Raw genomic sequence first — 27,202 nt, forward strand, 5'->3', positions numbered from 1 at the left:
GGGGGAGGGTCATGGGGCTCTCTGTGGCTCACAGTCTCACCTCCTGATCTCCAAGGTCAGCAGCCCGTAGTTGTTGGTGATTCGGTACTTTCCAGCAGGGAAGAGGCGAGGATCGAGTCTCGTGTCATTTTTGTACCTGTGGAGACACAGCGGTCTGTGGCAGGCAGTGTCGTTCCGAGCAGGAAGGATCCAGGGCGTCTTGGACCCTGATTCCAAGCTCGGCTTTGTGGCGCTTGCTCACTCCTGTGACCTGGGGCAGCTCTTTCCCTGCTCTGAACCTCAGTTGTCTTCGTCTGTGAAATGAAAGAATGGCACTGGCTTAGGGTTGCTGTGCTGATCAAATGGGATAAGACATGTAAAGATTTCCTATTGGGCCCTATAAATGACCACGAGTTCCTTCTCCTTCATGGGGGCAGTTAAGAGGGAGCCTGTAATTAGGAGTAGCTGCTTCTCTCCCTATGGGAGCCCCTCCAGGGATCAGGCCCCGGTGTTGCCCTCCTCTTGAGGGGGTTGCTAGGGAAGGCACCCCCGTCCCTACCTCCCTGCCGATCCCCCAGGACAGCAGTTCTTCATCTTGCCTTTTATTAAGACTCACTAGGGGAAGCTTTGAAAGTCTCCATACCTTGCTTTTAAACCTAAAAGCCTTTGTAAATTTGCACCGGAACGGCTAATCATTCTCCTGCAGGCATTCTCCTCTTATTCTAAAGGAATAGAATTTATCGCGGAGCCACTAAACATACAACATTTTTTCTAGCCTCTTTCTGCTTGGTGTAGCTATGTGACTAAGCATTGTCGACAGAAAATAAGACAAATGTCATATGGTTCCTTCCGCCTCTTTTTATGTCCTCTTTTCCTACATCCTGTGGCGATAACGTGGCTGTGAAGACTGCCACCTTGCACAGAGAAGACAAAAACTGCACCCTCCAGCTGTGAGCAGAATTCCTCAGTGCTGGAGTCCCCAAGGAATTTGTGAATGGAGTTGCCATAGCAACCTGTCTATGTCAGACACTTATATGAAAGAAAAACAAACTTCTATCTTATTTAAGCCATTAAACAACCCTCCATGCCCAGGCTACACCCCAGGCCAATAACATAGGAATATCTGGGTCTGGGACCTGGGTGTCTCGGATGACTCCTGAGCGAGGCCCAGCAGATCACCCTCCACTCCTGGAAACCGCTGTTTGTTTCCTGTGGACGCTGGGGTCTTGTTCGCTCTTCCATGGGCATTAGACAGTGAGATGGCCTTGCCTCTGTCCATAGCCCATTGTGGATTGGGGTCTGGTCTGGAAGTTTAAGGAGTCAGGGGTGGTGAGTGGAAGTCTGTGAAAGTTAGAAGGCCTGGGTTCTGGACCCGTCTTTTGCTGTATGACTTTGGGCAAGTCAGTCCCTGTCTCTGGGCCTCTGTCCACAATGTCATCGCACAGACAGTTGGCCCCAGTGGTGGTTGAGGATGAAGAGGCGGCCTCAGCCAAGAGAGGGTGCCCCGGCCTCAGGGTGCTGCCTTCCTTGGACCTGGCTCCCCTCCATGCCCTGTTTGTCTCCGTGACAACCAAACAGTGCCATGCCCATGCCTCACCACACAACCCCCTGGCTGTGCTCTCTTCTGAAAGAAGCCCAACTAGGTCTCCTCTGGGGAGGGCGGGGCCTAATCTGGGTGCCCAATCTCTCCACTTCTCTCAGGTCTGGGGGCCAAAGTCAGGCTTCCCAACACCCGCCTATCAGGAACATTCCAGATACATCAGCCTGGCCAGCCTCTGCTTTCTCCGGAAAAAGTAGCTGCTGCTGCAGCTCTGGGAAAGACCCGGACAGCCAGGGACCTCCCTGCTCATCTTGCCCTCTCTCTGGGCTTCTCCTGCCTGCATGGCAGGCCCTTGATGGCAGGCGCTGTGCCGATGATCCTAAGCGGCAGCCAATCCTTAAACAGCGTCAAATGTGACAATTGGGGCCAGATGCCTGGCTCGGAGAGGCCCACATAAAAGAGTGACATTTTTCTTATTTATCTAAATTTATTTTTCCCTTACATGGTTTGGTGTTAAATTTTACTTTTTAAGGCCGCTTGGCCAGGGAGATTGATTCTGACATCAGGTAAAACCACAGCCAGGGTAAACATGGCCAGATGGGGTTCTTGCCTAACTTGCCCTGTTGTTGCCCCTGCATTCAGAAAGTGCTCAATAATTGCTGAATGAATGGACTTGCTTAATGAGCTTGGGAGGCCAGGATCGTTCTCCTGACCTGGGAGCTGAGTCTCTCCCAGGGCCTGGACAGAGCTCCGGAGGCCAATCCGAGGGCGATGTGTGGTCCTGCTGGAGGTGACTGATGGTGGAAAATCAGCCCCCAAAGCCAAGAGCTGCAGGGGCCACTGGAAGTGGCCCCGGCCTTGGCTTCCACTGCTTACAAGGAATGCTCAGCTCTTTGTTGTGGCAACCTTGCCGGCAGGGGTGGAAACAAGCCCCCCTGTCTGTCGAGAGGCTCCCACGGAATGTCTTGGATGTGGGCCTGGGTGCCAGGGCAGGGCAGGGCGTGCTGCCGGGACAGCTGAGGTGCTGACCCCCACTTCCCCCAGCCCAGCTGTCAGGAGCAATTCTCCTGCTGGACCAGCGAGTGGCAGGCAGGGACCGCCTCGGTCCCCACGGAATACCAGTGCCCAGCACGGTGCTTGGCACGCTTTTTTGAATGAACGCCCTCTGATAACGACCAGTCCCAATGCTGACTCCATCCAGATGCCTTTCTTGATTGCTCCTGGCCTAATTGCTTTCTGTTTCTCTGACTTCCGAAGCATAACGTGTGCATTAAGGGAAAAAAAAAGAAAACAACTGTAACGATGACTTTCTTACTCCTTAGGCCAGTGGAGAGAGCTATGGGCTGGGAGGCAAGAGACCTGAGTTTGAATCCTGGCTCGCACTGGCTGCATGACCTTTGACAAGTCACACTACCTCTCTGAGCCTTGACTGCCTTACCTGCGAAATGGGGATAAGGGTCCCTATTTCCTGAGTGGCCCCAAGGCTCGAATGAGAGACAAGTGCTGGGTCAATATAAAGCGGGCTTGAGTATAAGATGTTACTTTTTCCTCTGTGATCTCGGGGATTTCTGTGCTTCTGTTCTCTCTCCTATCAGATAGATCACGGTCTGTTCACTCTCAAGGTCTGGCTTGCACGTCGCCTGCTCTGAGAAACCTGCCTAGATCCTTCAGGGAGAGGCAGCCACTTCCTTTCTTCACCTCCACTCTTCTGACCTCAAATATCACCCATGAACGTACTTCTCTGTGCGCCGATGTTTCTCTTCCGGGCTGAGAGTCCCTTAAGGCGAGACTGTCTAGGTCATTTCTCCACCTCAGGGCCTGAGTTAGGGTCTGGGATGGATTATGCTCCGGGTAAATATTTGCTGAAATCCCTTCTTTCCAAAGTGCCCGACAATGAGCCTTAGACCCAGGGGAGCTCGGGAAACAGTGGGCTCAGCTGTAAGAATGACACACCTCCCTCTGTGGCAGAACTGAGACCCGGACACAGCCACGCCCTCCCCGAATTCTCCCAGGCTTGCTCGGGAGACACTTGCCCCTTCCCCAGCCTCTGCCAGCAAGGCCCAGACTCTGTGGTTCTGTTGTGGGTACACTCTCAGGAATGGCGCCTCTTGCTTTCCCAGCACCTTTCAAGTTCTGAGGGCTTCCACATTGCTGTGGCATTAAATCCTCGCCACAGGCAAGCTGGACAGGAGGTCCAGCCCATTTTGCAGAATAGGAAACTGAGGCAGAACTGGCGGGGAGGGGTTAAGAAACATAGTTGAGACCACACACTGAGTGAGCGGGGAGACGGCTAGGCCTGGAGTGCAGGGCTCCCGCCCCAGGCCCAAGCTCCTTCTGTAGGGCCCCTGCCCTCCTCGCATCCTCTCCTGCTCCCTTGGCCCCTCCCCTACCTTCCACCATCATCCTCCAATCCTGGAGACACCCAGCTGGAAGCAGCTGCCTTCTCATGCCACCAGAATCATATTTTTACAAGTGCTGGCTCCCCTGTGGCCCGGTCTTTTAGCCTCAGGTTGGCTGGGAGGCAGCTAAGAATAGCCCCTTCCTGAGCCTCCCCAGCAGCTGCTGCTCTGTTTGGGTGGTGGGCAGAGCTCAGGGTCTGTGGGGCTGCAGCTATTCTGAGGCTGCAGTAATTTCTAGGGGGTGGACTGGGCCCCTGGGAGGTGTCGGGCTGTGAGGAACTCACACTCGCAGAACCGCGGAGGCCCAGGGTATGGAGGCAGCAGCGTGAGGTCCCTGCTCTCCTGCCGCAGTGGCTTACCAGGTGACCTGGGGTGGAGGCGAGGCCTGGATGGTGCAGGTCAGCAGGACCGTGGTGTGCTCCCAGACGGCGTGGGAGCGAAGTGGGATCCAGAACCAGGGCCCCCGACTGGAACACAGCTCCCGCAGCTCCTTGGCCTCCCGGACCTTCTCCTCTGTCTGGGGGCAGGAGAAGGTCTGTGACTTGCTGTCAACTTCTCCCCTGACACCCAAGCTCTAGAGTCAGACCCACATAAGCTGGAGGCCGCCCCCTTCGGCGGCAGCTGAGGCGGTGTGGCCCAGAGGAGAGAACGTGGGCTTTGAAACCAGCTGGCCTGGGGTCAAGGCCCAACTCTGCTGCTTTCTAGCTGTGAGACTATAGTCAAGTCCTCAGCTTCCTTACCTGTAAAATGGGGATGATGATAATATTCCCCCACCCTCCCGTGGGGTTATAGTGAGGATTCAACGAGTTTATATGTGAAAAACATGGGCGCTGAAAAAGCCCATCACGTATTAGCTATAGCTCTCCTGCCCAAGGAGGGGGTCCAGAGGGTGGCTTCGAATCTCTGACATTTGCCGTGAATAGCATTTCCTGAGGGTCTTCCAAGTTCTAGGCACTGGGAGAGTGACTTTCCAAGCGCGATCTCATTTAATTCCCAACTCAACACAGAGTTGGTACAACCACATGCACCTGTTGTGCAGATAAGAAAACCAAGGCTCGGGGAGAATGAGTTGCCTGCCTCAGGTCACACAGCTGGAGGTGGAGGGCGCCGGGATTCAGACCCGGGCTGATGTCCAGGGTCTGGGTTCTTTCCCGACGTCTAGCTGCTTCTTGGGCAGGGTAAGGTGGGCGGCACGTGATGGGCCTCAGGTCCCAGGGCCCCAGGGCTCCCCAGCCCACGCCCCTCACCCGCCGCCTCAGCGCCTTCCGGTCCCGGCTCTGGCGCAGCAGCCACTGGGTCCGCAGGAAGGCGATCTCCGTCCTCTCCAGGTCGTTGCCGAAGCCCACCCGCTTCTGCCCCCGCTCCTCCAGCTCCACGGCGGAGCTCCGGCGCCTCAGCTGGGCCTCCCTGTGGCAGCAGAGGACGTGGGCGGGTGAGAGCCCAGGGTGGGGGGTGTGTGTGTGGGGGGGAGGACGGGCGGGGGAGGACGGGCGGGGGAGGACGGGCCGGGGGGTGGGGCAGAGACATCCCAGCAAGTGCCATCCCAACACCCAGCCTTCCCGCCTGCACTTGAGGAATAAAGCAACGTTTAATCGTCTCTTGCCTCCAAAATACCCTGAGCCGGTCCTGCTTACAGTAGGCGCATAATAACTACTGTTGCTATAGTTCGCAAGGCCCCTTCACAAACCATTGTTCGTTCTGTTCTCATGGCAAACAAGTGGATCGGTATTAGTGTCACTATTTTACAGGACACCGGAGGCTCGGCGACTTGCTTCGGGCCAGCCAGGACCAGGACCAGAGCCCGGCCTCATGGCCCAGGACGCAGCCTCCCCATCTTCTCACACTCAGAGGCCCCCAAGTCTCAGGACTCGTGTCCGAAACTTGGGGCTGGTTTACTTGCTCCTCTTCTCCCCAGCCCCCTCCCCCAGCCCTGTGGTGAAGGGTGGACCCCCACCCTCTCCTTTGGGGGTGCTCTCTCACTATTGCCTGTGGACCCATCCAGAGGGCAGGGTGGTGGGGTGGGCTCTGTGCTCAGACAGCCCCGCGCTTGACCTAACCCCTTATTCTAGATGCGTCGCTTTGGGCAACTTTTTACGCTCGGTGTGGGAGGCAGGGGACTGGACAGGATGGCCCCTTCTCAGCCCGGGGCTCTCTGGAAAGGTCGCTTGACTTACCAAGATGTCTCTGAGGAGGCCGTCAGAGCCAGGGCAGCCGCGAGGGCGTAGTCAGCAGCGCTGAACTGATATTCTTCCTCACTGTCCCGGGAAAAGAGAGGTGACGACTCCTGCAGGTTTGGCTGGGGACCTGGCTGGGGTCCCCTGGGATGAGAGCTGCATCTACCCACCTCAGCCTCAGGGACTAGCAGGCACGGCTGTGCCCCCCTCCCCAAACTGGGGTCTCAGAAAGCAGGGCTCTGTCTGCCCGCTGGGACCGGTGGCGCTGGGGGTAGGGCAGTGGCCGGGCGGGGTCCCTGACGCTCACACCTGCTGCGGAAGGTCCGTCTCTGCACTGAGGAACCCATGTGCAGGCTGTGCTGCCGCTGCTCCTGCTGCTCCTCCTCCTGGCGGCGTTCCAGTCTGTGGACCTGCACGGCCCCGGGGGGCCGGGGCTCCCCCACATTTCCAGGGCTGTGGGGCAGAGTCATGACTGCAAGAACGACGAGCTGCCGAGCCAAGGTGCATGGTCACTCCACCGGGGTCTGCCCATCCCTTCCCCATGCAGTCCCAGCATCTGGAGGGTTTCCTGGGTCGGGGGTTCTCTCTCCAGTGGGCAGATGGGAACGGAGGCCTGCGAGGGTGAGGGAGCTGCCCAAGCTGACAGAGCAGGGCTCCACTCTCTGAGCCAGGCTTAGTCACCATCCATGTGCTCCTGAGCTGAGGGAGCAGAGCCCCACACTGGGGAGCAGCACGGGGCTCCCGGCTGCACCCCTGCCCTTGCCTTGCTGTGTGACCTAGAGCAAGGCCTTGCCCTCTCTGGGCCTTGGCTACCCAGGCGATTGATCACTGCGATGTCCACGGGCTGTTCTAGGACTCAAGATGGGCAGCTGCCTTCATTCTTCCTGTGTATGCCACAGTCAGTCCTGCCTCTGAGCCTTTGCCTGCACTGGGCTCACCTGGAGCACCTTCTCCTCCGCCTGGCTCGCTTAACTCTATTCAAGCTTCAAAGCCCAACCTGAGAACGGTTAATGAGCACAAAGATTGAGCGAGGAGACTCTGGGTCCAACGCCCCTGGGTGTGACCCCAGCTTCTCTATCCATTTTATAAGTGTGTGACCTTGGGCAAGAATCTCTGACATGGTTTTCTCATCTATAAAATGGATCTACCAACCTATCAGGGTTGTAGCAAAGGTTTGGTAAGTGCCTGGCTCATTGTAGGTACTGTATAAGTGATAGACTCTAACATTATTTTTCTAGGTCCTGCTGAAAAGTTTGTCAGAGATTCTTAGTCTGGAGGGCCTGCCATGGGATGTTGGGGGGCTTGGGCTGCCAAATATCAATCTAGGTGGCTGTTTATTTACTCCTTCCAGTTCCTAAAACTTTGTTCCCTTTGGTTGTCCACAAAGGACTCCCAAGAGTGACTGGATTACTGTGGATTGTCAGCTGGGACCAAGGGCTGCTCCCGAAGCTACCTTGGCCTCCTCCGATGACCTCAGCTGCACATAACGAGACAGTCACTCCTCGGGTTCCCAACTGGCCTCTCGCAAAGAAGAAAGTTTATTTGTACCCAGAGAATGGGCCTGCTCAGTCTGTTTCTTCCTCCCCACAGGCCAAGAGGAGAGCTGCTGGGTACCGCCCTAGGTGGGGGAGGCCTCCCAGCTTTCCTGTTACGTGGTGGCCCTGGCCCCAGCAGCCGAGAGGGCTGACGTTCCCTGGCGTCATTGCTGGCTCCCTTCCCTGATGCTCTGTTACTGATTGGCACAGAGGTGGGCCTGGCGCTCATCCCTGACCTCCTGGGCCTCCAGAAACCAGACCCCCAGCTTAACGGATGAGCCATCGATTCTTTTTAAAGCCATGACTGAAGCTCGAGATTAAGCAGCGAGAGTGTAGCCTCTCCTGCCCCCTTCTCAGACACTCTGTGTGCCTGCTGGGGAGGGGTCAGCCCAGCGTAGGCCAGGTGGCTAACTGCCCCCTTTGCCCCGTCATGGAGGTGCAAAGCCCTGGGCCAGAGGTCCTACCATGTGGCCACTTTCCTCCCAAGTCCCGACCTGCTTTCGCACTGGCCCTCTGACAGGCACCCCTGAGCAAGAGGGGGCAAGGAGGCCTCTCCCCTCCCTCAGGAGGAAAAAGAAGTGCAGAGGCTCTGTGACTCACAGAGCCCTAGAGGCAGAAAGCTAGGTCCTGCGGTGGGAGCAGAGACGGCCCCTGCTGAGTCTGTCTGCGAGCTGGGACCCGCTCTTAGCCAGCGCATCTGGCTCTGGCTCCGCCAGCTTCTGAGAGGCCGAATTCTGCCCCTGCCACTGAGGAACTGAGACAATGCCTTCCCCGCCTGGGCCGCGGTTTCCTGCCAGGAGAGCCAGGCTGGATGAGCGCCCTCCTGGCCCTGTGATGCGGCCCCGAGGACTTGCTCTCTTGCCCTGCCTGCTGCGGCAGCCAAGCAGGGCCCGCCAGCTCCGAGGTTTGCTGGACGGGCCAGTTCGCCCCGATTCCCGCTCCTCGGCAGGGAAGCCTCCACTTCCCAGGGCATCCCTACGTGTCCTTTCCTGCCGCTCTCATATCACAGAGGGCTCAGGGAACAGGGGGATAGGGGCGGGGATTTCTAGGGTCCCCTTTCTCGTTCACTTGGGCGCTGCCTAAGCACACGTCTCTCTTCTCTTTCCAAATCTGCCAGGCTCCGTTCCCAGCATGTGCGTGCGTACACACACACACACACACACACACACACACACACACCCTACTTCCCAATGGAAAATGAGGGTCCCACTTCCTGGAGGCGTCCCTCCCCCCATTCTTGGAGGCGACTCACAGAAGCAGCTGTGCCCACTTAGGCGTCTCTGGGGAGAAGATCCAGAGAGTGAGAGGAGCCTTGGTGTCTTCTTGCCGTGGGCTCAGTGGGGACAGCGAGAAGAATGTGATCCTGGAGCCTGCAGGGGCCTTAAATATAGCCGAGCTGAGACGGTGTGATGACAATGGATGAGGGCTGCATGTGTGTGTGTGTGTGGGGGCAGTTCCCTTGGAGGGAGGGACCGTTCCCTTGGTCCAGCATTGCTGAGGAGGCAGCAACAGGTGGAGCCGTGCCCCACCCCCCTCCCCAGGCCTCCTTCGGACTGCTCCTCCCCTTGGCCGGCTGGGTCCCTTCTGCCCAACTCTAGCCTCTCATGGAAGTGGAAAGATGGCAACAGCTCGGCCTGGGTTGTATGGAAGGCGGATAAGGTGGTTTCCCCAGCTGCTGGGAGTTCTGATCTGAGCTCTCCCCCACTACTGAGCCAGCCCTGCCTGGCCACGGTCACGTGTGTACGGGGCTGTAGCCCAGGCAGGAGGGGAGTGGGGACGCCATCTCTTCTACACCGTCCAAATTTCTCAGATTTACAGAGGGACGCTGCAGGACGCTTCTTCCCAACCTCTGCTACACTCTCTCCCCTATCTCAATTCTTTCTCCCTCACATCGTTCACACCTGCCCTTTGCCAGGCCTGGTGGGCACTGAGGATGCAGAAGTGAAGAAGATAAGGGATCTAAGGTGGGGAGACAGGCAGTTACGACACGGGGTGATCAGGAAGGTGCACCTGAGCCGGGCTCTGGGGGCTGAGCAGGTTTGGGGAAGGCCATACCAGCTCCGGTGCGGAGAACAGAGCTTCCCTCCCTGACCTCCTCCTGGGGCCTCAGGGGCCAGCAACACTTTTCCTAGTGCCTCGGGACTACTTACTGGATAGAGAGAGAACAGACAAGTGAGCTCTTCAGCCAAAATCTGAGTCTCCTGCCTTCTTGGAAAACCCTTAAGCATTCTCTCTTACTCCCTGGCTGCAGTGTTAAGAGCATATTTTTGGGGAGAACACTGGGCAGCTCCTATCCCTTACTGAGCCGATCTAAAGCCTTTCTGAGACCCACATTTATACATTCGCTGTGTGGGGTGAGTGTGTACATACAGCAGAGAGGGGCGTGGGCTTCCAATCCAACAAGAGACAGACATTTAGACTGGTCCTGCAACCCCCTTTCCCCCAGACGCAGCCTGTTGGAGGAGCCACCACTTACAGCTGTATGACCTTGGGCGAGTCTCTTAAACATCCCGGTTTTATTATCTGTACGGTGGGGCCAATGATGCCTGCCTTGCAGTCCGATTGAAAAGATTCAACTAGGAAAGGTGAAGCCTGCAGCGCGGTGCCTGGCACCCCATGGACGTTTGCCAAAGGAGAGCCCCACCCATAACCCGACTCATAGCTAATGCTCCTCCAAATATTTCCATCTTTCTCCCCTTTTTTCTCTTCTTTTCCCTTTAATTCCCTTTCCTGAACTTATGAACATTAAGGGCAGTCCTTTGAACCCCATTTCACCCACCAGCCACCCTGAACCTCCACGCCATTTTTTCCAGACAGCAACCAAACTGTCTTTGGCTGATGGCTCCCCCTTGTGGCCACGTGGAGAACTGTCTGGCTCAACGCTTTCTCCCCTCTACCTCCTTCCTCTCCAACTTCCGGCTCCCTTCCCTCTGTCTCTCCCACACGATAGTTACTGTTCTTCTCACACTTACAGGTCAAAATGTATCTTCCTTATGTCCCTTCTCCTTAGACTGGGAAGGGAAAATGGGCTCAAACAACCTGGGGGCTGAGCAGGCGGCGGCGGGGGGGGGGGGGGTCAGAGCTGCATCCCGCCAGCATCAGTGACCAGCAGGTGAGGCAGGGGGGCTGTCTGTATCTCTCTGTTGACTCCTGCTCTAGTTTGTTGTTTCTGTCTGTCCCACTTTCTGGAAGGCAGAGAGTATGGATAGCAACAGGGGACAAGCCTTAATGGTGACATCTGGCCATAGCCTCTTTGTCCAGGCTGATACTCAGTCCTGGGAGGGGTACAGAGGGATCTGGCCCCCTGGTACCCCAGAAGAGCTCCAGTCCCATCAGCCCCTATTCTCCAGGTGGAAACTCAGGCACCCCCTCTATATTCCTAGGGGCTGGAGTTTGGGAGGCCAGGGGTCTGCAGGCATCTCAGTTTGAAGTATGACCCAAGTAGCCTTGCAGCTCCCCTACCCTCAGCCGGGGTATGGCATAATGGAGGTGACTCTAGAGAAGTGATCTGAGGCCATGGATAGCAAAACCGTTGCTGTAAGGACACTATTCCCCCAATTTTCCTGAAATGAATCACCAAAGGCACTTATTAAAAATCCAGATTTCCCAGGGCTGGGATGGGGGTGGGGGGAGGGAGGCTGGGGAAGTTGTATTTTAAGTAAGCTTCTCAGGGGATTCTCGTGATGAGGCAAGTTTAGGAAACCGACCTGTGCAAGCCTTCTCCCTGAGCCACATTTCCTTCTTTGCAAATACCAGGAAGACAGCCTGCCCAGAAGGTTAGCTGGAGGGTGAGTGATAAGGAAACTGCCTGACCACGTGGTTCAGTTCCTCCTTCTCTCCGAGGACTGCGGCTGTTCCTTCACTCCCAGCGTGGCTCTGCCAGGCAGGTGACATCTCGGAGACTCAGTTTTCTCTCAGCTGGATGGAACCGGACTGAGGAGACTCCCGGTAATGGACTCAGGGCCTGGGTCACTCAGGAATGCCAAGGTCCCAGCCCAGCTCCCCCAGCCGGGACACTCTGCCCTCTAGCGGGCTGTAGCTGTAACTGCAGGCCTGCGCTGCCTGCTTGGGACACCGGAGAACTGAGGGGCCCTGCAGCCTGCTGCCTGCCGCTCTGTGGACTCAGAGCCACTCACGTCTCTCCTCAGGCATTCAGACTCCAAGCGTCACGGAGTAGCTGGGACATCTGTCACTACAAGGAGCTTAGAGAGCTTCGTGAGTCGCAAGAGATGTTTAAGGTTCTTAATAACAATAATTACAAAACCCTCTCTGTATCACCCTATTCCATGTACCTGGTGGGAGCAGTCCAGCTGTGAAGCTTTTCTTCATGACTAAACAAGGCAAAGACCATTGTCAGCCTTAGGCCGAGTGACAGGAAGCAGACTTGTTTGCAGTGGGGACGCGGGGAGGGGGGCATTCATTAGTGCCACTTTAGTGGCTGCCAAGAGGAGAATGGGCCTGGGGTGCTTTTGGGGCGGGGGTCGGCCCACCCCTCTGTTATAGAGATATTGGGTGTAAACCAGCGACCCTGAAGAGATGTTAATTATTAATTATGCACAGATAAGAGCACCACCTGGTGCTGTGTCACGGGGGGGGGGGCTATCTGGGTTCAGAGAGAGGAGGACACTGTACACTAAAGAGTCACACTGAGGCAACTGGACTTTGGTCCTGTTTCTCAGAAACGCTCTGACAGGGCTTTGGGACAGGAGGGTGACTTGGGGGGCTTTCCCTTCAGGGTCCCACAAGAGACCTCCCCTCCTTATGTCTCATCCTCCAGAATCCAAGCTGGTGTGGAAAGTTTCTTCTCTTGATAAGGACAAAAAATATGAGCTCCGACAGTGTCGTGGCCTCGCTGGGGGCCCGTGGTGAGTCCTTCTCCCCCCCCTGGGCCTCAGCTTCCTCGTCGTAGGGGTCATCTGAGATGTGAATGATACCGAGGATGTGCCCGCGCTCTGACACACAGAGAGCCCTTTCCTCAGGTGGGAGCGGGCGGGCCTTGGGGCTCCATGCAAAGAGGCTTCATCCTCTGAAAATGCCACCGCCCCCCACCCCCGCCCAAACAGCGTCCACCTGTAATCTCAGGGAGGAGGCACCGCAATCCTTCCCCTTGCTCCCTCCACCAGATAGTCCAGCTCCTCCGGCTTGGCCTGGAGCACATCTGTGGAAATCGAGATGATTTGAACCCACGAGAAGATGCCCTGTCTGAAGCCGACCTGCACTGGGACAGGGGCTCACCCTCCCTGCGCTGCCCTAGTCAAACGAAAAAATCGCAGCAGGAAAGAGCTACCCTTTATTGGGCACTGCTCACATGCCAGGCACTATGAAACGCTCTACAGACATGATGCAATTTCATCCTCACCCCCAGTCCGTGAGGTAGGTGTTATGACTTCCATTTGCAGATGAGGAAACTGAGGTTTTGAGCAGTGTTTCATTTGCTCGAAGTCATGCAGCTGACTGGTGGCGAGGCTGGGATTTGAACCCAGACGGGCTAATCCCAAGGCTGGGTTTCCAAAGTTATGAAGTAAGTACTGTTTGTTGATTGCGTCTCCTTCGGGGGCCCCATGGCCCCATGTTCCTTTCAAACCCTTCTAGGATCTGAAACTCCTGCTCACAGTAAAGGTTTATGTGTGTGTCTCCCTTCCTGGCAGATCTGCGCTTCACTTGGGGTACGGCCTCCAGCAGAGGAATGAAGTCGAAATGGTGCAACTCGAGGCGGTAGCGCTGGCCGGGAATGAGCCCCAGGCCGCACCCCGCCCTGGAGTCTCGCCATCGTGCTGCCTCTGGCCTTGGCAGAAGTGCAGGCTGTTCCGGTTCTGCCCAGCCTGCTATGAGGCGTCCTCCTCCAGCTTCCTTTTCTCACCTGGGGAACCACAGCGGGGGGCCGAGACCTCATTCTCCATTCAATTAGATTAGGAAACTGGCTAGGAGTGGGCTGAGGAGAGGTCGGCTCCTGGAGACCTTCGCGTCTGGGGTGTTAGGAGCGAGTCTCCGCGCATGAACTCACCGGACTCTGACTGGCCCGTCCTACCCTGCAGAACTCTGTGCGCACACACTCGTCTGCACATGCACGTCCACACATGATGCGCACACGTGACTCCCCTGGCTGGAGTTCTCATGCGGCCTTTTCGCTCCAACAGGAGCTCAGCCATGGCAGGGGCCCAGCATCCTCCTTCTTCTGGTTGTCTCCAGGGCACCCACCAGAGACTGGGCTGTGTGTGCAGCATGGTTGGGTCGGGAGTGATAGCCGAGGACGTGAGGTCTGGGTGTGGACAGGGAGGAAGCCCAAGGCCAGCCCCTTTCTCTGCTCAGGACTCCCACTGCACGGTCAGGGCCAGGCCTCTGAAGAGAGAGTCCAGCTCTGTGGGCTGCTCCTGGTTTGAGGCTCGAGGGGACGGGCTCTCGACCTCAGTCTCGGGCACTGGACCCTCGTCCTTGGGACACACGAGTGACTCCAGCAGACCCCAGGGACTTGCACTCTGGTCCGTAGGGGAACATGGGAGGGGAGGAGTGTGTAGAGGGAGAGACACCGGTTGCCCCTCAATCTGGACAGAGGAGAGGAGAGGCAACTGGCCTTTTAGGTATCTTGGCGTTCCTGGCTCCCCTCTGCGTGGTACGTTAGTGTCAGGTCCTCTGTCTGTTTCAACCACCGGATGCTGGTGGAAATATTTTGCTTCTTGGAGCTCCTGCATAGCCAAGGAGGCCACCCCCTGAAGAGGAAGGTCACATGCGTTGCAGCTTCCAGCTGGTACCTCTTCCTGGAGCTGAGCTTTAAGCCTGTGGTGTTTGGGACTAGAGCATGTCGCAGGTGGGGAGTCCTTGCCAGGGCCCTCCATGCATATTCCATAGGAGAGAGGCCAGCCGTCCAGAGAGGCTCGGGGGTTGTAGGAAGGAGGCTGGACCTCGCAGACGGCCTGTGGAGTGTAGAATGGGGGCTTAGCTTCGGGGGTGACTTGAGGTGTGTAGGATGGGGGCGTGACCTCAGGGGTAGCCTGGGGGGCATACGATATTGGGGAGATTGTCTGGTGAGATGGCACCCTGGGGAGCTGGAGGATGGAGATGTCTGGCTGCCCGACGTAGGTGGTCTCAGACAGGCTGTGTCGCGGTGGGGCTCCTCGGGGCTCCCTGGGCCCAGAGACCATGACCTGGGAGTACTGGACAGGCTGTGCCAGGCTGCTGGGGCTGCTGAGGTCCAAGACGGGGATCAGGACGTGCTCCTGGATGAACCGCAGAGGCTGGAAGGTCAGTACATGCTGGACGTTCTGTGCAGGGACAACAACAGCCAACCGTTAGGGACCTGTTCTCAGTTCCCCGAGGGTGCTATGGGTGCATGAGGTCCTCAGGGGGAGGCGGAAAGGATGGGCTAAGCCATCAGGGGCTTTATCAAGATGCATATGCCACACGGTCTCTTTGCTTCTCAGAGATTCCTCGGGACGCGGGGGCTTTCGTGAAGGAGCAGGCTGCTGGCCCTGTAGTCGAGGGCCGCTCCTAAAGCATGGGTTATCTCAGGGAGAGAGATTTCGGCTTGGTTTCTCTAGGAGAACCAGATTTGGGGGCACCTTGGGGTATGCTCTGGAGGCGGTGGCTCACAATGCTCCTCACTCATGGGTCCCTAAGAGCCTGCTAGAGGGGGCAAGGGGAGAAAGGATGGGGGAGAAGGGGAGGCTGGGAGAGTTTTACAGGAAACGGCTCAACTGGGCTATGACATTGAGCAAAATGGCCTCGAGCCCCTCAGATGGGTGAGAGCCACTTAGGAACTTTAGCGGACACAGTGCTGGTGGCCGAATTGGGGCCGCGATATGACTTGTGTGGTTAACATAGGGCTTTGCATTTAAAAACTTAGTTGCCAGCATTTGAACATTGGGAGATGTCACACTGTAAACTGAAATTCTGACTTCTCTTAAAAAAAATGTGAAGATCTGGCACACTGGGCCTGCTTTGCCAGGGGACAGTACCTGGCTGTCCTTTAGACAGAGCGTGAGCTTGGGGGTCCCCACAGTGCCCGCCCCTCTTGGGCCCCTGCCCCGGCCTGCCCCCTTGGATCCTGTGTTACCTGTCTGCACGTGGAAGCTTTCAAGCCTCTCCGGTGTTCTACTCTAAGCCCACACTTCCCGACCGCCTGCCTGCGCCTCTTCTATAATCCCCGCTGGGCCATGTCTTCGTCGGCTTTAGGTTGGTGGGGAGAAATGAGGCCCTAATTTTCTGCATTGCGTGCTGATCTCTGCATTTCAGGGAGAGCCAGGGGTCCTTGGACCTGTGTCCTCTGCTGCTTTGGGGCCCTCCCCAGACCTCCCGCTCCTGCCCCCACCCCATGTGGCTGCTTACCAGGGAGTTGGGAGGCAGAGGCGGCTTGGTGACATATCTGTAGCACAGGTAGCAGAGCCCTGCGACTAGGAAGCCCAGGGAGAACAGGAAGGCGCCCGAGAAGGAGTAGGTCCACGTCCGGTCTGTATGAGCAAAGAGGCCAGAGCGGGTTGGGTGAGGCCGGCCTCTGGGCTGGGCCCGTCCCGTGCGGATACTGCATACTCGGGGCTTTTCCTCCCTTGCCCTCTCAGGGCCAGGCTTGGGGACACTCTCCTACCCTGAATATTTGCAGGGTTGGGGCAAGGGTGTGAAAAGAGGGCCACCCACCCTGCTTCTACATGGTCAGAATTTGTAAACCATGTTTTCCCCCTGTTAAGTAAAATGGGTTCTGTGCTCCCGCCTTGAACAGATGTACTTTTCGCAGCAACTCAGAGAGCCAGATTTGAATTTTGAATTCTTGGACTCTTTGGGGGGACTGTGATGAAATGTGGAGGTGCTGGGGGAGACTGCCATAGGCCTCTAGCCCAACCGGCTCTACCCCCCGCTGCCAGAGGCCTCGCACACATGGATATGGATGCCCTAGCCCACATGGCCAAGCTCATCTGTGCCCCCTCAACAAGGAGCCACCTACTGGCCACCCTTTGGGCCAAGGGTCTGCACATCAAGAGTGTCCCTCCTCGGTGGGAAGGACCCAAGGAAGGGATCTGCCTCAACTGGACACAGGCTCGGGGCATCTCCGCAGGGAATTTTGGGGTCATAGGTACTCAGAATGTGATCTAGAAGGGAGGTCACAGGCTCCAGGGGGACTTGTCAGCTTGGACCAAAGGACTCTTCATCCTGTGGGGAGGGCCATGCATGGCAAGAGTAGGGCCAGAGTGGGGCGTTCTAAACTGGGTCCCTCCCCCCTGGGTCTGAGGACAGCCCTGACTCCCTGGCAGAGGGCGGGAAGTGACAAGAGTGGGGTTCTGTCCTCCCCACTTCCCTATCGGGGTAAAAGGCTTGGTGTCAAGGAAGAGCTCACTTAGTAGGGAAGCTGGACGGGGGGCACCACCCTTTCTAAAAGAGAAAGAGAGGGACGATCGAGGGCTTAGTGCCAGGCCTTCTCCCTACGGTCCTGCATCTTTGGGGTGGGCACAGCCAGTTCTTGGCATGACCCATTTCCTGCCACCAGCCCACGTGAGACTGGTGAAGGGTTTGGTAAGGAAGAGGCAGTTGGAATGTTTTTTCATTGTTGTTGTTAAAACTGGTACCCTCTTGTTCCTGGGTCTCATGTGGCTTCAGCTTGGAGAGCTGATCACCAGCTGCCAATGACCTTGGCTATTGCTGTGAAGGCTGCGAATTGCTGGAGTCTCTACTTCTAGCCCACTCCTCTCTCTTTCCCAAGGCCTGTTGCTCAGGCCTCTCTTGGTCAACTTCCCACTTCAACGATACCTTGTGCCCTGTCACATGACACTCTTGGCACTGCTCCAGGGAGAATACACCACCCGAATGTCTCTACGTGACATGCCTAATGGAAAACCACTGCTCCTTGTACCAGGATGGGATAGGAACATGGAACATTCCCATATGCCATTTCACCCGAGGGGAGACAGGAAGAAATACTAGAAATAAGGCTGGGGTGTGGGGTGTTAGGTATCTGGCTCAGCCACGCTATGCTGAGCATCCTTCTCTCTGCGGCACAACCCTCTCACTTATTAATCCCAGTCGCCAGCGATTGTTCCTACAGCCCTGTGGGGGTGCTCTCCCTTGTTAGAGCAGAGTGCCAGGGACACTCCTTTCTTATAGATAATAAAGCTGATTCTCAGAAAGGTTAAGTGCCTTGACCAAGGTCGCACAGCTTATTCAGTGGAGAAGCCAGGATCGACACGTATCACTCCAAAGCCGATTCTCCTAGCCACTACACACAGATGCCTCCAGTTCTTTACCTGTAAAAGTTGGATATGGGGTAGGATGACCCCTAGAGCCCTTCCCAGCATTAGGATACTGGGATGTTACTCAGTGACCTTCCCAGATAGACCGAGAGGTAGATAAAGTGGAGATTCTGACAGACTCCAGAATGCGGGGTCAAGCACAGGATATACCACTCTACAATGAAAGTAAGAGGATTAAATGTGCAGTAGAGGGGATTAGCTGTATGCAAAGCAGTGGTTAGAGCTTAGGCTTCAGGATCAGATGAACCGAACTAGGGTCACTGACCAAGCTATGTGGTCACTGGCAATTTGCTTAACCTCTATGAGCCAGAGTTACTGCTCTGTAAAATGGGGACGATGCTACCTAACTGGCAGGACTGTTACAAAGATTACATGGGATAATATAGGTAAAGCATTTAACACAGTGCTTGGCCATAGAGTGGAGACTTAATAAATAGAAGGAATTGTTATTAATATACTTTCTTTTTGAGGATAGGGTGCCTTCTATATGTCAGCAGGAAAGAGCCAACAAAAAGTGTGATTTATATAAAAGCAGCTCTAGTCTTCGAATGGCATGGTATCATATCATGAGCTAGATCATGTGGGGACAAGCCAGCGAAGGACAAGGATGGGCGGTCTGCATGTTGTCCAGAAGCAGGGCCAGGCAGGGCTGGGCCATGGGTGAGATTTGTCTAGTTCGGTCCAGGGGAGTGGGTCATGAATCGTCTCTAAGCTCCCAGCTTAGTGCCTGTAACATTGGTTTCCTTTTTCTAGTTCTCTTGCCAAATTCTATTCTGGTCTCCCCGTGGAGTGGCCCTGTCTCCAGGAAGGGCAGGCCCCGTGTAGGTGGCCCATGCTGGCTGTTCCGCCAGGCATATCGTCCCCTGAAAATAAATGCACTGGGGCTCTGGCGAAGAAATCAGTCTCCTGTGGGCTTTTGGGGCAACTGACGAGTTGGGTTTCTGAACAAAATTGAGGACCGGAACCTACCTGATGATGGTTCTACCAACCTGCAGTTATATTCTAGGGCTCAACTTTGCAGCCGCCTCACCTCTGTGCATCAGAACAGAAATCGCCTACTGACATCATTAATCTAAACGAGGTGACCAAGGTGGAGAGTGGTTTTCCAAACCCGTCCAACCCACCGCTATTACGTTCATCCTCTAAACTTGCCTCTCTGAGCATTACATTTACGTCTATGAAAATAAACACTAATCAAAATATCACAATGCTTGTGACGAGAGTTGAGTGTTGACGAGCCAGAGGAAGGGAGCACGGGACACCATCTCACCAAGCCGATGACTTAAAACTATTTCTACAGTAGCACAATGGTGAGAACGTGGTCTCTAGAATTAGGCCTAGTTCTATTGCTCACCACTGGTGTGACCTTGGGTAAGTTACTGAAATACTCTGAACCTGTTTCCTCACCTGTAAATGAATATGATAATAGAACCTGCTTCATAGATTGCTCATGGGGATTGAGCTTAATAGTGCCTGGTCCCTGGTTAGCACTGCAGAAATGCTGGGCAATATCACTGTTATTATTATTTGACTTTGGAAAATACTGAGGGACCTTTTAATCTTCTCTGCTCTCCTACTGCAAATTATTTCCCAGTATACCTCACCTAGGTTAATATTAAGGTGAAATTGATTCAGCAGGGTACATACTAAGCTTGCCCGGAGAGAGGAAATCCGGATGTAGGCTGGAGGGTGAAGATCAAACATACGCTGTAATAGCCCATCAGCTAATGCATTGATGGGTACACAAAGACTGACTTTAATAATAGAGTAATAACCCTTCCGTAGTTTTTCGGAGCACTGCCAAGCCTCCCCTTGGTTATAGGAAGGAAAGCGCACAGTCGAGACTCGAATTCAGGAGTGCCCCCGCCCTCTGGCTTCAGCCGGACTTACCTGGCAGTGTCTTCACTCGGCACACGTAGGGGGCACTCTCTTTGGACCAGGTTGGAACAAAAATTATGGTGGTTCCAAGGAACTCCGTGTCAGGGGTCAGGCCAAGGAACTCGTATTCCCTCTGCTTTCCTCCAAGGTGCTGAATTTGACAGAGAACCCACAGTGACTCCTCTTACACACCAGTCTCCATGTGGAGGCCAAGCAAGCCTGCTCACGCCTCTGCTTGGGTTACTGCATTTAATTAAATGGTTCCGCCAGCCACCCAAACCGGAAACTGACGGGTCAGTCTGCTGTGCTCTACTTCCATTCCCCTGCCTTCTGCTTTATCCCCAAATCTAGTCAGTCGCCCAACTCCATGTATTTTTACTTAGAACAACGTCGGCCACACAGTAAGCACTCAATAAATACTAGCTGCTGTTAACACCACAGCCACCATTCACACCAGCAAATCCGCCACCACCGTGACTCCCATCACCATCACCACCGCCACCACCAGGATTACCACGGCCACCACCACTACCATCACCACCACCACCAACTTATCAGGAGGCTATAGCGATCACGAGCGTGTATGTGCCTGATAGTAGAGTTCCAAATATGCACAGAATTAAAGGGGAAAAATGGACAAGCCCACAGTCACAGTTGGAGATTGTAACACTATCAGCAACTAAAAGAACAACAGACCTCCACCAAATGAGAAAGGACATAAAATATCTAACTATTACTCTTAGCCACCTTTATCTAATTGATATACTCCACCAAACCACTTCGAGATGAATGTTCTTTTCAAGTGCGCTTGGAACTCAGTAAGATAGGCCATGTACTGAGCCATGGGACACATCTCCATTAACATATAATGACTGAAATCATACAGAGCATTTTCCTGATCACAAACGGAATTAAATTGTAAATTAAGAACAAAACATTCAGTAAACCCCCAAATATTTACCGAAAAGTAATTGTGACAAGAACTCTCCTTCCTCAATAATCTTAAATTACTCTCCTTGACTTTTGAAATAACGACTCCTCCGTCCTCCGTTCTAGACCTCTACAGCATGGCCTTGGCCTGTTTTCTTGACTTTATCTTTCCATGATGGTTCCACCTATTTACCATTTGGTAGGTATGGTTGACGTGGAGTTCCAAGCGGTAGAATAGGTCAGGGAAGATATCCTCCAGGGTCTGCTGGTGGCCATCCCCCGTGTGGAAGGGTGTGGAGGTGGGATGGACAATCATCTGGATGGATCTCACCTTGGGGATACAGGTCACATCAGGCGGTTTGATAGTAGCTGGAAAAGGAAGAGAGAAAAAAAGATACGAAAAGGTCAGAATGAGTCAGTAGTATCTGAGGCTGCCCTGGACCATAGGAAATGACTGTTTCCCTACTCCTCCTACCCCCGCCCCAGTTATGCTTCTGAAAGCATCAGCTAAACAAACAGGCAAGAAGAGAGAAGTTCTGCAAGAACCCGGTGTTTGGGTTTAAGGCCAGCCAAGGGGTGACCAAGGGTAAGTAGGAAGAGCCCAGGGAGAAGGGTCTTGGTCCCCTAGGTAGATCATGCCCTCGGCCCGGCCCCCACATATCCCAGTCCACCCATCCCCACCCCGTGTCTGCCTGAAGCACCCGTCCCCCTAGTCTATTGCCAATGATAGCTTTGGAGACTGATGATGGTTCAACGACCTATCTTAAATAATGTTTGGGGCCATGGCCGGGACTAACGGTGTGACCTTTCTCCAGAAGGAACTTTCTGAATAACCAAATGACCTTTACTGGTTTCCAGACCCCTTTGGGAACTGGATGAATGTTGTAACTCTTTTCTCCTCCAAAATGTACTTACATAAAAGTCTTGCCCTCGGTTTCAGAGGTTCATGAACCCTACACCCGCTGAAGCTAATTTATAAAAACCCTCAAGAGTCCATTGACCTCCAATATTAAAAACATCTGAGCTACAAGAATGTTCACTTCAGTGTTGTTTATAAAATTGAAAAGCTGAGTTAAATGTCTTCAAAGGTAAATTAGGGAAGTAAATTAGAGTACCTCTATAGAATGGATCATCTTTAGCCATGAAACAACGTGTTGTAGAAAAATATTTAATGGGCATGAGCAAATGTTCATGATACCATTATATTAAAAACAAACAATGAAATTACAAGAGCACATACAGTTTCTAGTAACTGTATGTTTAAGGGTTCAAATTATTTTGGGCTACTTTTATTATTATTTTGGGTTTTTCTATATTTTCCAAAATTTCTACAATAAACATATTAATTGAACAAGACAAGAAAAAATTGTTTAATTTAATTTTTTTTTATTTTCTTAAGAAACCATGTGGCTGTTAAGTCAGTTAGTGAACAACATCACCTGCTTAACTTGTGCGAGGAGATGGGCAATGCATATTCATTCATTCATTCATTCATTCATTCACCAGTTATGCATTGAGCATCTCCTATGTGCCAGGCGCTATGCTAAGGTCCGGGAACGCAGTGGATTCGACGTCCACACACGCCCTCACCGAGTTCGTGTGTCAGTGGGGGAGGCTGATGGCAGACAAGAAGCAGACACAATCATTGCAGATTGGGATATGAGCTATGAAGACAATGAACAGTTTACTGTGGCAGAATATCGGCAGGGGGTAACCCAGTGAAAGCAGGTCAAAGGCCGGGAGTGAGGATGCTCACTTAGGAGGTGATGTTGAATCGGGCACCAGGCTCGGATTGGAAAAGAGTACAAAGGAGAGGTGGGGGGCCAAGTGCAGAGGCCCTGGTTGTGGTCAAGAGAAGATGAAAGTGGTCTGATCTGGGCTGGTCGGGATGGAGATGAAGAAAGATGAATAACCTCACTGGGGATGTTCTCCAGTAGGGATGCTTTCCATAAAAGCCACAATCCCAACAGTTCCACGCTCAGCCCCCTGAGGCAGGGTCCTTTTGGGCCAGCCTCCTCACCTCCCCATAATAAGAGGGGCTTGCCTACTCACTGTGTTGCAGTGAGCTGAACCGGTCCGTCATCTTGGTGGCTGACCGGCCTCCCGCGCTGATGGCGGTGACCCTAGCATAGTACTGTTCCGTGAGGTTGCCGGTCTCCACGGTCAGGTTGCAGGATTTCCGGGTGATCCGCTGACAACCCTTCTTCACCAGCCACTCGACCTCTCCGTACCTGTAGGCAAGGGAGGGGCCGGAGCACTCCTTCAATGAGCAGGCCTGGCGCCAGGCCTGTGGTTTATTAATAATGATCACGATATCGAATATTTACTTAGCACATTCTGTGTCCCAGGCCTTTTATGTGGATGCTCTGTTAGTCCTCACATTGATCCTGTGAGGTTCATATGTTATTCTCCCTCCTTTTCAAATAAGGAAGCTGAGGCGTAGGAGTAAAAATGCCCAAGGGTTTGAAGCGTGCCTCTGGGGAGCTGGGATTTGAATCCAGCCAGTTCGAGTCCATATTCTGGGCTCATTGTCACCCTCGTCCTTTGAAGCAGGCACTGGTATCCCCACTTTACAGGTGAGAGAACTGAGGCTCAGAGAGGGGAAGTGACCTACCACAGGATGAAGTGGCAGGACCAGGAATGAAACCCATGTTTGCAGACTCTCTCACCTGCGTGAGAATGGCAGCATGGGCCGGAGACAATGGGAACGAAAATTTGTTGACCAGTCTCACCAATAATAATAGAACAATTTTCTGCCAGGTACCAGTGCCGATGACTATCTTATTTAATCCACCTAAGAACCCTGTGATGAAAGTACTATCGCAATCCTTACTTTATGGATAGGGAAACTGAGGCTTGGTGTGGTTACCCAATTGCCCAAGGTTATATAAGCGAGAGCTAGCATTTGAGGCTGGGCACTTTGGTTCTAAAGCCTATACTTTTAACCATTATTTTATTCTCTCTCTGAAAAAAAAACCCCATAAAGTAGCAGAGGTATATTGGGGGGGAGGGGTGGGTTTGCTGCGTAACACCAGTTCGGGCGAGGGGCGTGGGGACACACTGAAGGGGGGATTTTCTTGGAGGGATTGGTCGCGTTGGGAGGGAATCCTACGTCTTATACTCGACACTGTAGACCGTGTCTGGGGTGCTCTCCGGCCCGCTGTCCCAAGTCAGGATGTTTTCGAAGTTGCTGGACTGGAATTTCACGTGCTGAAGAAGATCCGAGGTGTCCTCAGCAATGTGAGCTGCAGGAAGTGGGACCAGGGTAAGCAGATGAGTTTGTGGGCCCCAAACCCCAGCCGTCTAACAAACTGCCCGAAGAGGGGAAGCGAGGACCAGCGCCCACTCGCCAGAGGCCGCGCTCACTCACCATCACTGTTCACCTTCCCTTAGTTTCTTTTTCACTGAGCTATAATTCACATTCCACAAAATTCACTATTTTCCAGGGTACAAGTCAGTGGTTTCTTAGTATATTCACAAAGTCATGCAACCATTGCCACTATCTAATTCCAGAACATTTTCATCACCCCCGAAAGACGCCCTGCACCCATTAGCAGTCACTTCTTATTCTTTCCCTCTCCCAGCCCTAGGCCGCCACTAATTTGCTTTTTCTCTATGAAGTTGCCTATTTGGACTTTGCATATAAATAGAGTTATATAATATGTGGTTTTTGTGTTTGGCTTCTTTCACTTAGTGTAATGTCTTCAAAGTTCATCCATTTTGTAGCATGAATCGGTACTTAGTTCCTTTTTATGGCAGACTAATATTCCATCATATGGATATGCCACATTTTGTTTATCCATTCATCAGTTGGTAGACATTTGTGTCGTTTCCACTTTGTGGCTATTGTGAATAACGCTGCTGTAAACATTTGAGTGCAAATTTTTAAGTAGACATATGTTTTCCGTTCTCTTGGGTGTATATCTAGGAGTGGAATAGCTGGGTCACGTGTTAGTTTCGCGTTTAAGTTTTTGAAGAACCTCCGGCTGTTTTCCAAGGTGGCCGCACCATCTTGCATTCCCACTGGCAATGTTTGCGTGGTCCAGTAATTCCACATCCTTGCCAACACTTGTTTTTGTCTCTCATTCGCTTCTTAACACCATTCAAAGTTGGCGTCCTCACCCATGTCTCAGAGTCAAGTTCTCAAGGATGGAGAAGATGTGGATTCCTGCCTCTCTGCTGGCCAAACTGACTCCTGCCCACCCACAGTCTTACTGCCTCTAGACAGTGTGATAGCCGTGCCGCTGAGCCCTAAGGTGTGGCTGACATCTTGTTGGGATTCTGGGCAGAATTAAGAGCTGTTCAGGAGGAAAGGGTCCTGGATTCAGGGCTGGGTCTCGATGGGAGGGAGGGAGTCTGCCTGAGGTTAGAACTGGATGGTGGCTTCTGGGGGGGTGGTGGTGATAGGGTCAAGGGCGGGATTGAGAGTGGGATTTGAGGAAAGGCCAGGCTCTGTCTGGAGGTAGGCTTAGGCTCCCCTAGTGGGGGGTAAGGGTCTGCAGCGGGAAGGTCGAAGGTCGCTGGTTGGAGTTAGTACCCTGGTGGGCTATGCGGGTTGCGGGGAGGCTGGTGGCTGAGGCTGCAACATGCTCAGGAGGTGCTGGGCTAGACCGGGTAGAGGCCGGCACCACTTTTCAGAAGGGAACTGAAGTTCACTTCCTGAAATGCGGTGGTGGGTCTTGGCTGGCCCCCCTCTTTTAGGAGGTGTGAAGGGCTAACAAGTTCTCCCCTCTCTCCCTGCCCCACCCGTTCCTTTGCTGCCCCAAACCCAGCATCTATTCCTCAGTCCGCGTCATTTCTGCACTTCCTGGGTGAAAGTCTACATTGTGAAACCCCGGGAAGACATGTGTTGTTGAGACTGACAGACTGGCAGACTTTATAGAAGGAAGTTTTCGCAATTCCATGAAAAAGCAATTTTATGTCACCCAGTTGGGAAGCTGAAGGAAAACAAACAAAAACAATTCGACATGCTCTGGAATCAGCCTAAGAAAGCTGGGGGTGAGGGAACCTGGGCCCCTTAAGTGACATTAACAGTCTCTGAAGGACTGTTTCCAGTGGGTCCTCCATCCTAAAGGGCCAGGAGCCTCCAAGACTCCCACACGGAACGGACAAAGATCTAAAGGAATGTGTCTTGGCGTTTCTTGGGGATGCACCCCGTCTTCCTAGCTCGTCACAGGTCTGATGCGTTGGGCCCAGTGGGGTGCCAGGGGGATGACAGACTGGAGGGGCCCAGGCAGCACGGGGAAACACTGTGGATCCAGTCAGCACTGGCCGGGGCCATCGGCAAGGGGACTGGGAAGCCCTGGCCCTTCCGGGGCCCCTCCTGCACTGGAACTCGAAGGGGTCTTGTACAGGCCATCTTGCCCTCTGCAGTCAGCACTATGCTGTCACTGCCAGACAAAGTTCCCTGAATTTCATTAAACCTCTCGGGGCAGACACAATCCAGGATCTCATGTGTTTGTCTGAAAGTTCTCCATAATGATCACCAAAACATCCATCTAATTTGATTTCAAAACTACGTCTTTTAGACCTGTTTTTCAGTCCTATTTTAAGATCTAATAATGCAGCAGACTTGGCCACTATGGGAGAAAATGCTTTTTCATATCTAGCAAGAGGTGCCCAAAGAGGCCCCCACAAGGTGTGGCGGGAGGCAACGGCCAGACTCAAGCTTCGGCCACCTGTCCGTCCTCTGTGTCCCCTTCCTTGGTAGGCCGGTGCTAGCCAGAAGCAGAGAATTGAATGGTGTAACTTCTATCAGAACAATTTGAAGAGTCAAAGAATGTCCATCTCCCTCAAGCCAATTCTCCACTCACTGGGGTGGGGGATCCAGCACCTCAGTTCCGACAGTGGGCTGCATCCCTGAGTCTTGAGGGTCAGTTGAGTCTCTGGAAGAACTCAGGGTCTGAGGCCCTCATTCTCCCCAGTAACCTGAGCCACATGCACCCAGCTCAGCCCCAGCAGAGAAGAAACTGAAACTGGCTGTCCTGGGCAGGGCGGGATGTGGGGCTATGACCCTGATCGCTGGCTCCTGAGGTGGGTGGGGACCACAGGGCGATGGGTACTCACCGACCAGAGATCCCACAGCCAGGATGGTCAGTAGCGTCCTCATCGGGCCGGGCACAGAGCCCTCTCTTGGCCTCCACTCTGGGCCGAGCACTGAGGGAGGGCTGGGAAGATTTGCCGCCTTGGCAGCTGACTCCACCTGGGCTGGGGCTCGGGGCGGGGAAAGCTGGGGAGGGTGGGACCTGAGTGGTGGGGAGCGGGTACAAAGGTGCCTGGCTTGGGTGCTTCAGAATTCCAGGTCCTGGGTGTTCCCTTCTAGTTGCAGAAAACAGCAACAGCGACAGGCCAGCTTGTTTATCTGGTCTGGTGGCTGATTCATCCCCAGACTCTTCGAGCTGAGAGGCAGAAAAGGCAATCAGAATCCATGATGTACAGCCTTATTAGAGAGCAATTTGGCACTGTGTTTCAAAAGCCCGCCCCAGGAATCCTATTCTTAGGGGTTTACCTGAGGAAAAGAGCTGGACAAAGGAGC

The 27,202-nt window shown here is 53.9% G+C and overlaps 2 protein-coding genes and 2 long non-coding RNA genes across 7 annotated transcripts in view; 2 read left to right on the top strand and 2 right to left on the bottom strand.

Moving 5' to 3' along the window:
* MYOM3 (myomesin 3) overlaps positions 1 to 8,992 on the bottom strand; it is a 46,768-nt gene extending 37,776 nt beyond the window's left edge. Inside the window, exons 1-6 of the mRNA XM_016126775.2 lie at positions 8,880 to 8,992; positions 6,402 to 6,580; positions 6,093 to 6,173; positions 5,166 to 5,325; positions 4,278 to 4,435; positions 41 to 136 (exon numbers count right to left, since the gene is read on the bottom strand). Coding sequence (XP_015982261.2) covers positions 41 to 136; positions 4,278 to 4,435; positions 5,166 to 5,325; positions 6,093 to 6,173; positions 6,402 to 6,562 — 656 coding nt within the window. The 5' untranslated portion in view covers positions 6,563 to 6,580; positions 8,880 to 8,992. The remainder of the gene's footprint in view (positions 1 to 40; positions 137 to 4,277; positions 4,436 to 5,165; positions 5,326 to 6,092; positions 6,174 to 6,401; positions 6,581 to 8,879) is intronic.
* LOC107501033 lies at positions 5,468 to 10,657 on the top strand. Of its 2 annotated transcripts, none has more exons than XR_004953771.1 (3): positions 5,468 to 6,593; positions 6,946 to 7,269; positions 7,480 to 10,657. It is a non-coding gene; the product is annotated as an uncharacterized LOC107501033 (long non-coding RNA). The 2 variants fall into 2 exon arrangements; XR_004953777.1 differs by having other exon boundaries at positions 5,468 to 6,192; positions 6,414 to 7,269.
* Positions 10,658 to 11,303: 646 nt separating this feature from the next.
* LOC107501029 lies at positions 11,304 to 13,390 on the top strand. 3 transcript variants are annotated; one of them, XR_001594663.2, is made up of 5 exons: positions 11,304 to 11,575; positions 11,776 to 11,865; positions 12,405 to 12,492; positions 12,751 to 13,000; positions 13,276 to 13,390. It is a non-coding gene; the product is annotated as an uncharacterized LOC107501029 (long non-coding RNA). The 3 variants fall into 3 exon arrangements; XR_004953768.1 differs by having other exon boundaries at positions 11,304 to 11,842; XR_004953767.1 differs by having other exon boundaries at positions 11,305 to 11,865.
* A 536-nt stretch (positions 13,391 to 13,926) lies between these two features.
* IL22RA1 (interleukin 22 receptor subunit alpha 1) lies at positions 13,927 to 26,827 on the bottom strand. Its single transcript, XM_016126782.2, has 7 exons — positions 26,734 to 26,827; positions 23,780 to 23,912; positions 22,720 to 22,898; positions 20,861 to 21,036; positions 19,750 to 19,888; positions 15,950 to 16,071; positions 13,927 to 14,886 (listed from the first exon to the last, which is right to left on the bottom strand). The coding sequence occupies exons 1-7, from the start codon at positions 26,774 to 26,776 to the stop codon at positions 13,933 to 13,935; spliced, it is 1,746 nt and encodes a 581-aa protein (XP_015982268.2). The 5' UTR covers positions 26,777 to 26,827; the 3' UTR covers positions 13,927 to 13,932.
* Positions 26,828 to 27,202: the final 375 nt, after the last annotated feature.

The sequence above is a fragment of the Rousettus aegyptiacus genome, unplaced genomic scaffold (genome assembly GCF_014176215.1).
Source record: "Rousettus aegyptiacus isolate mRouAeg1 unplaced genomic scaffold, mRouAeg1.p scaffold_m13_p_1, whole genome shotgun sequence".
Lineage (NCBI taxonomy): Eukaryota > Metazoa > Chordata > Mammalia > Chiroptera > Pteropodidae > Rousettus > Rousettus aegyptiacus.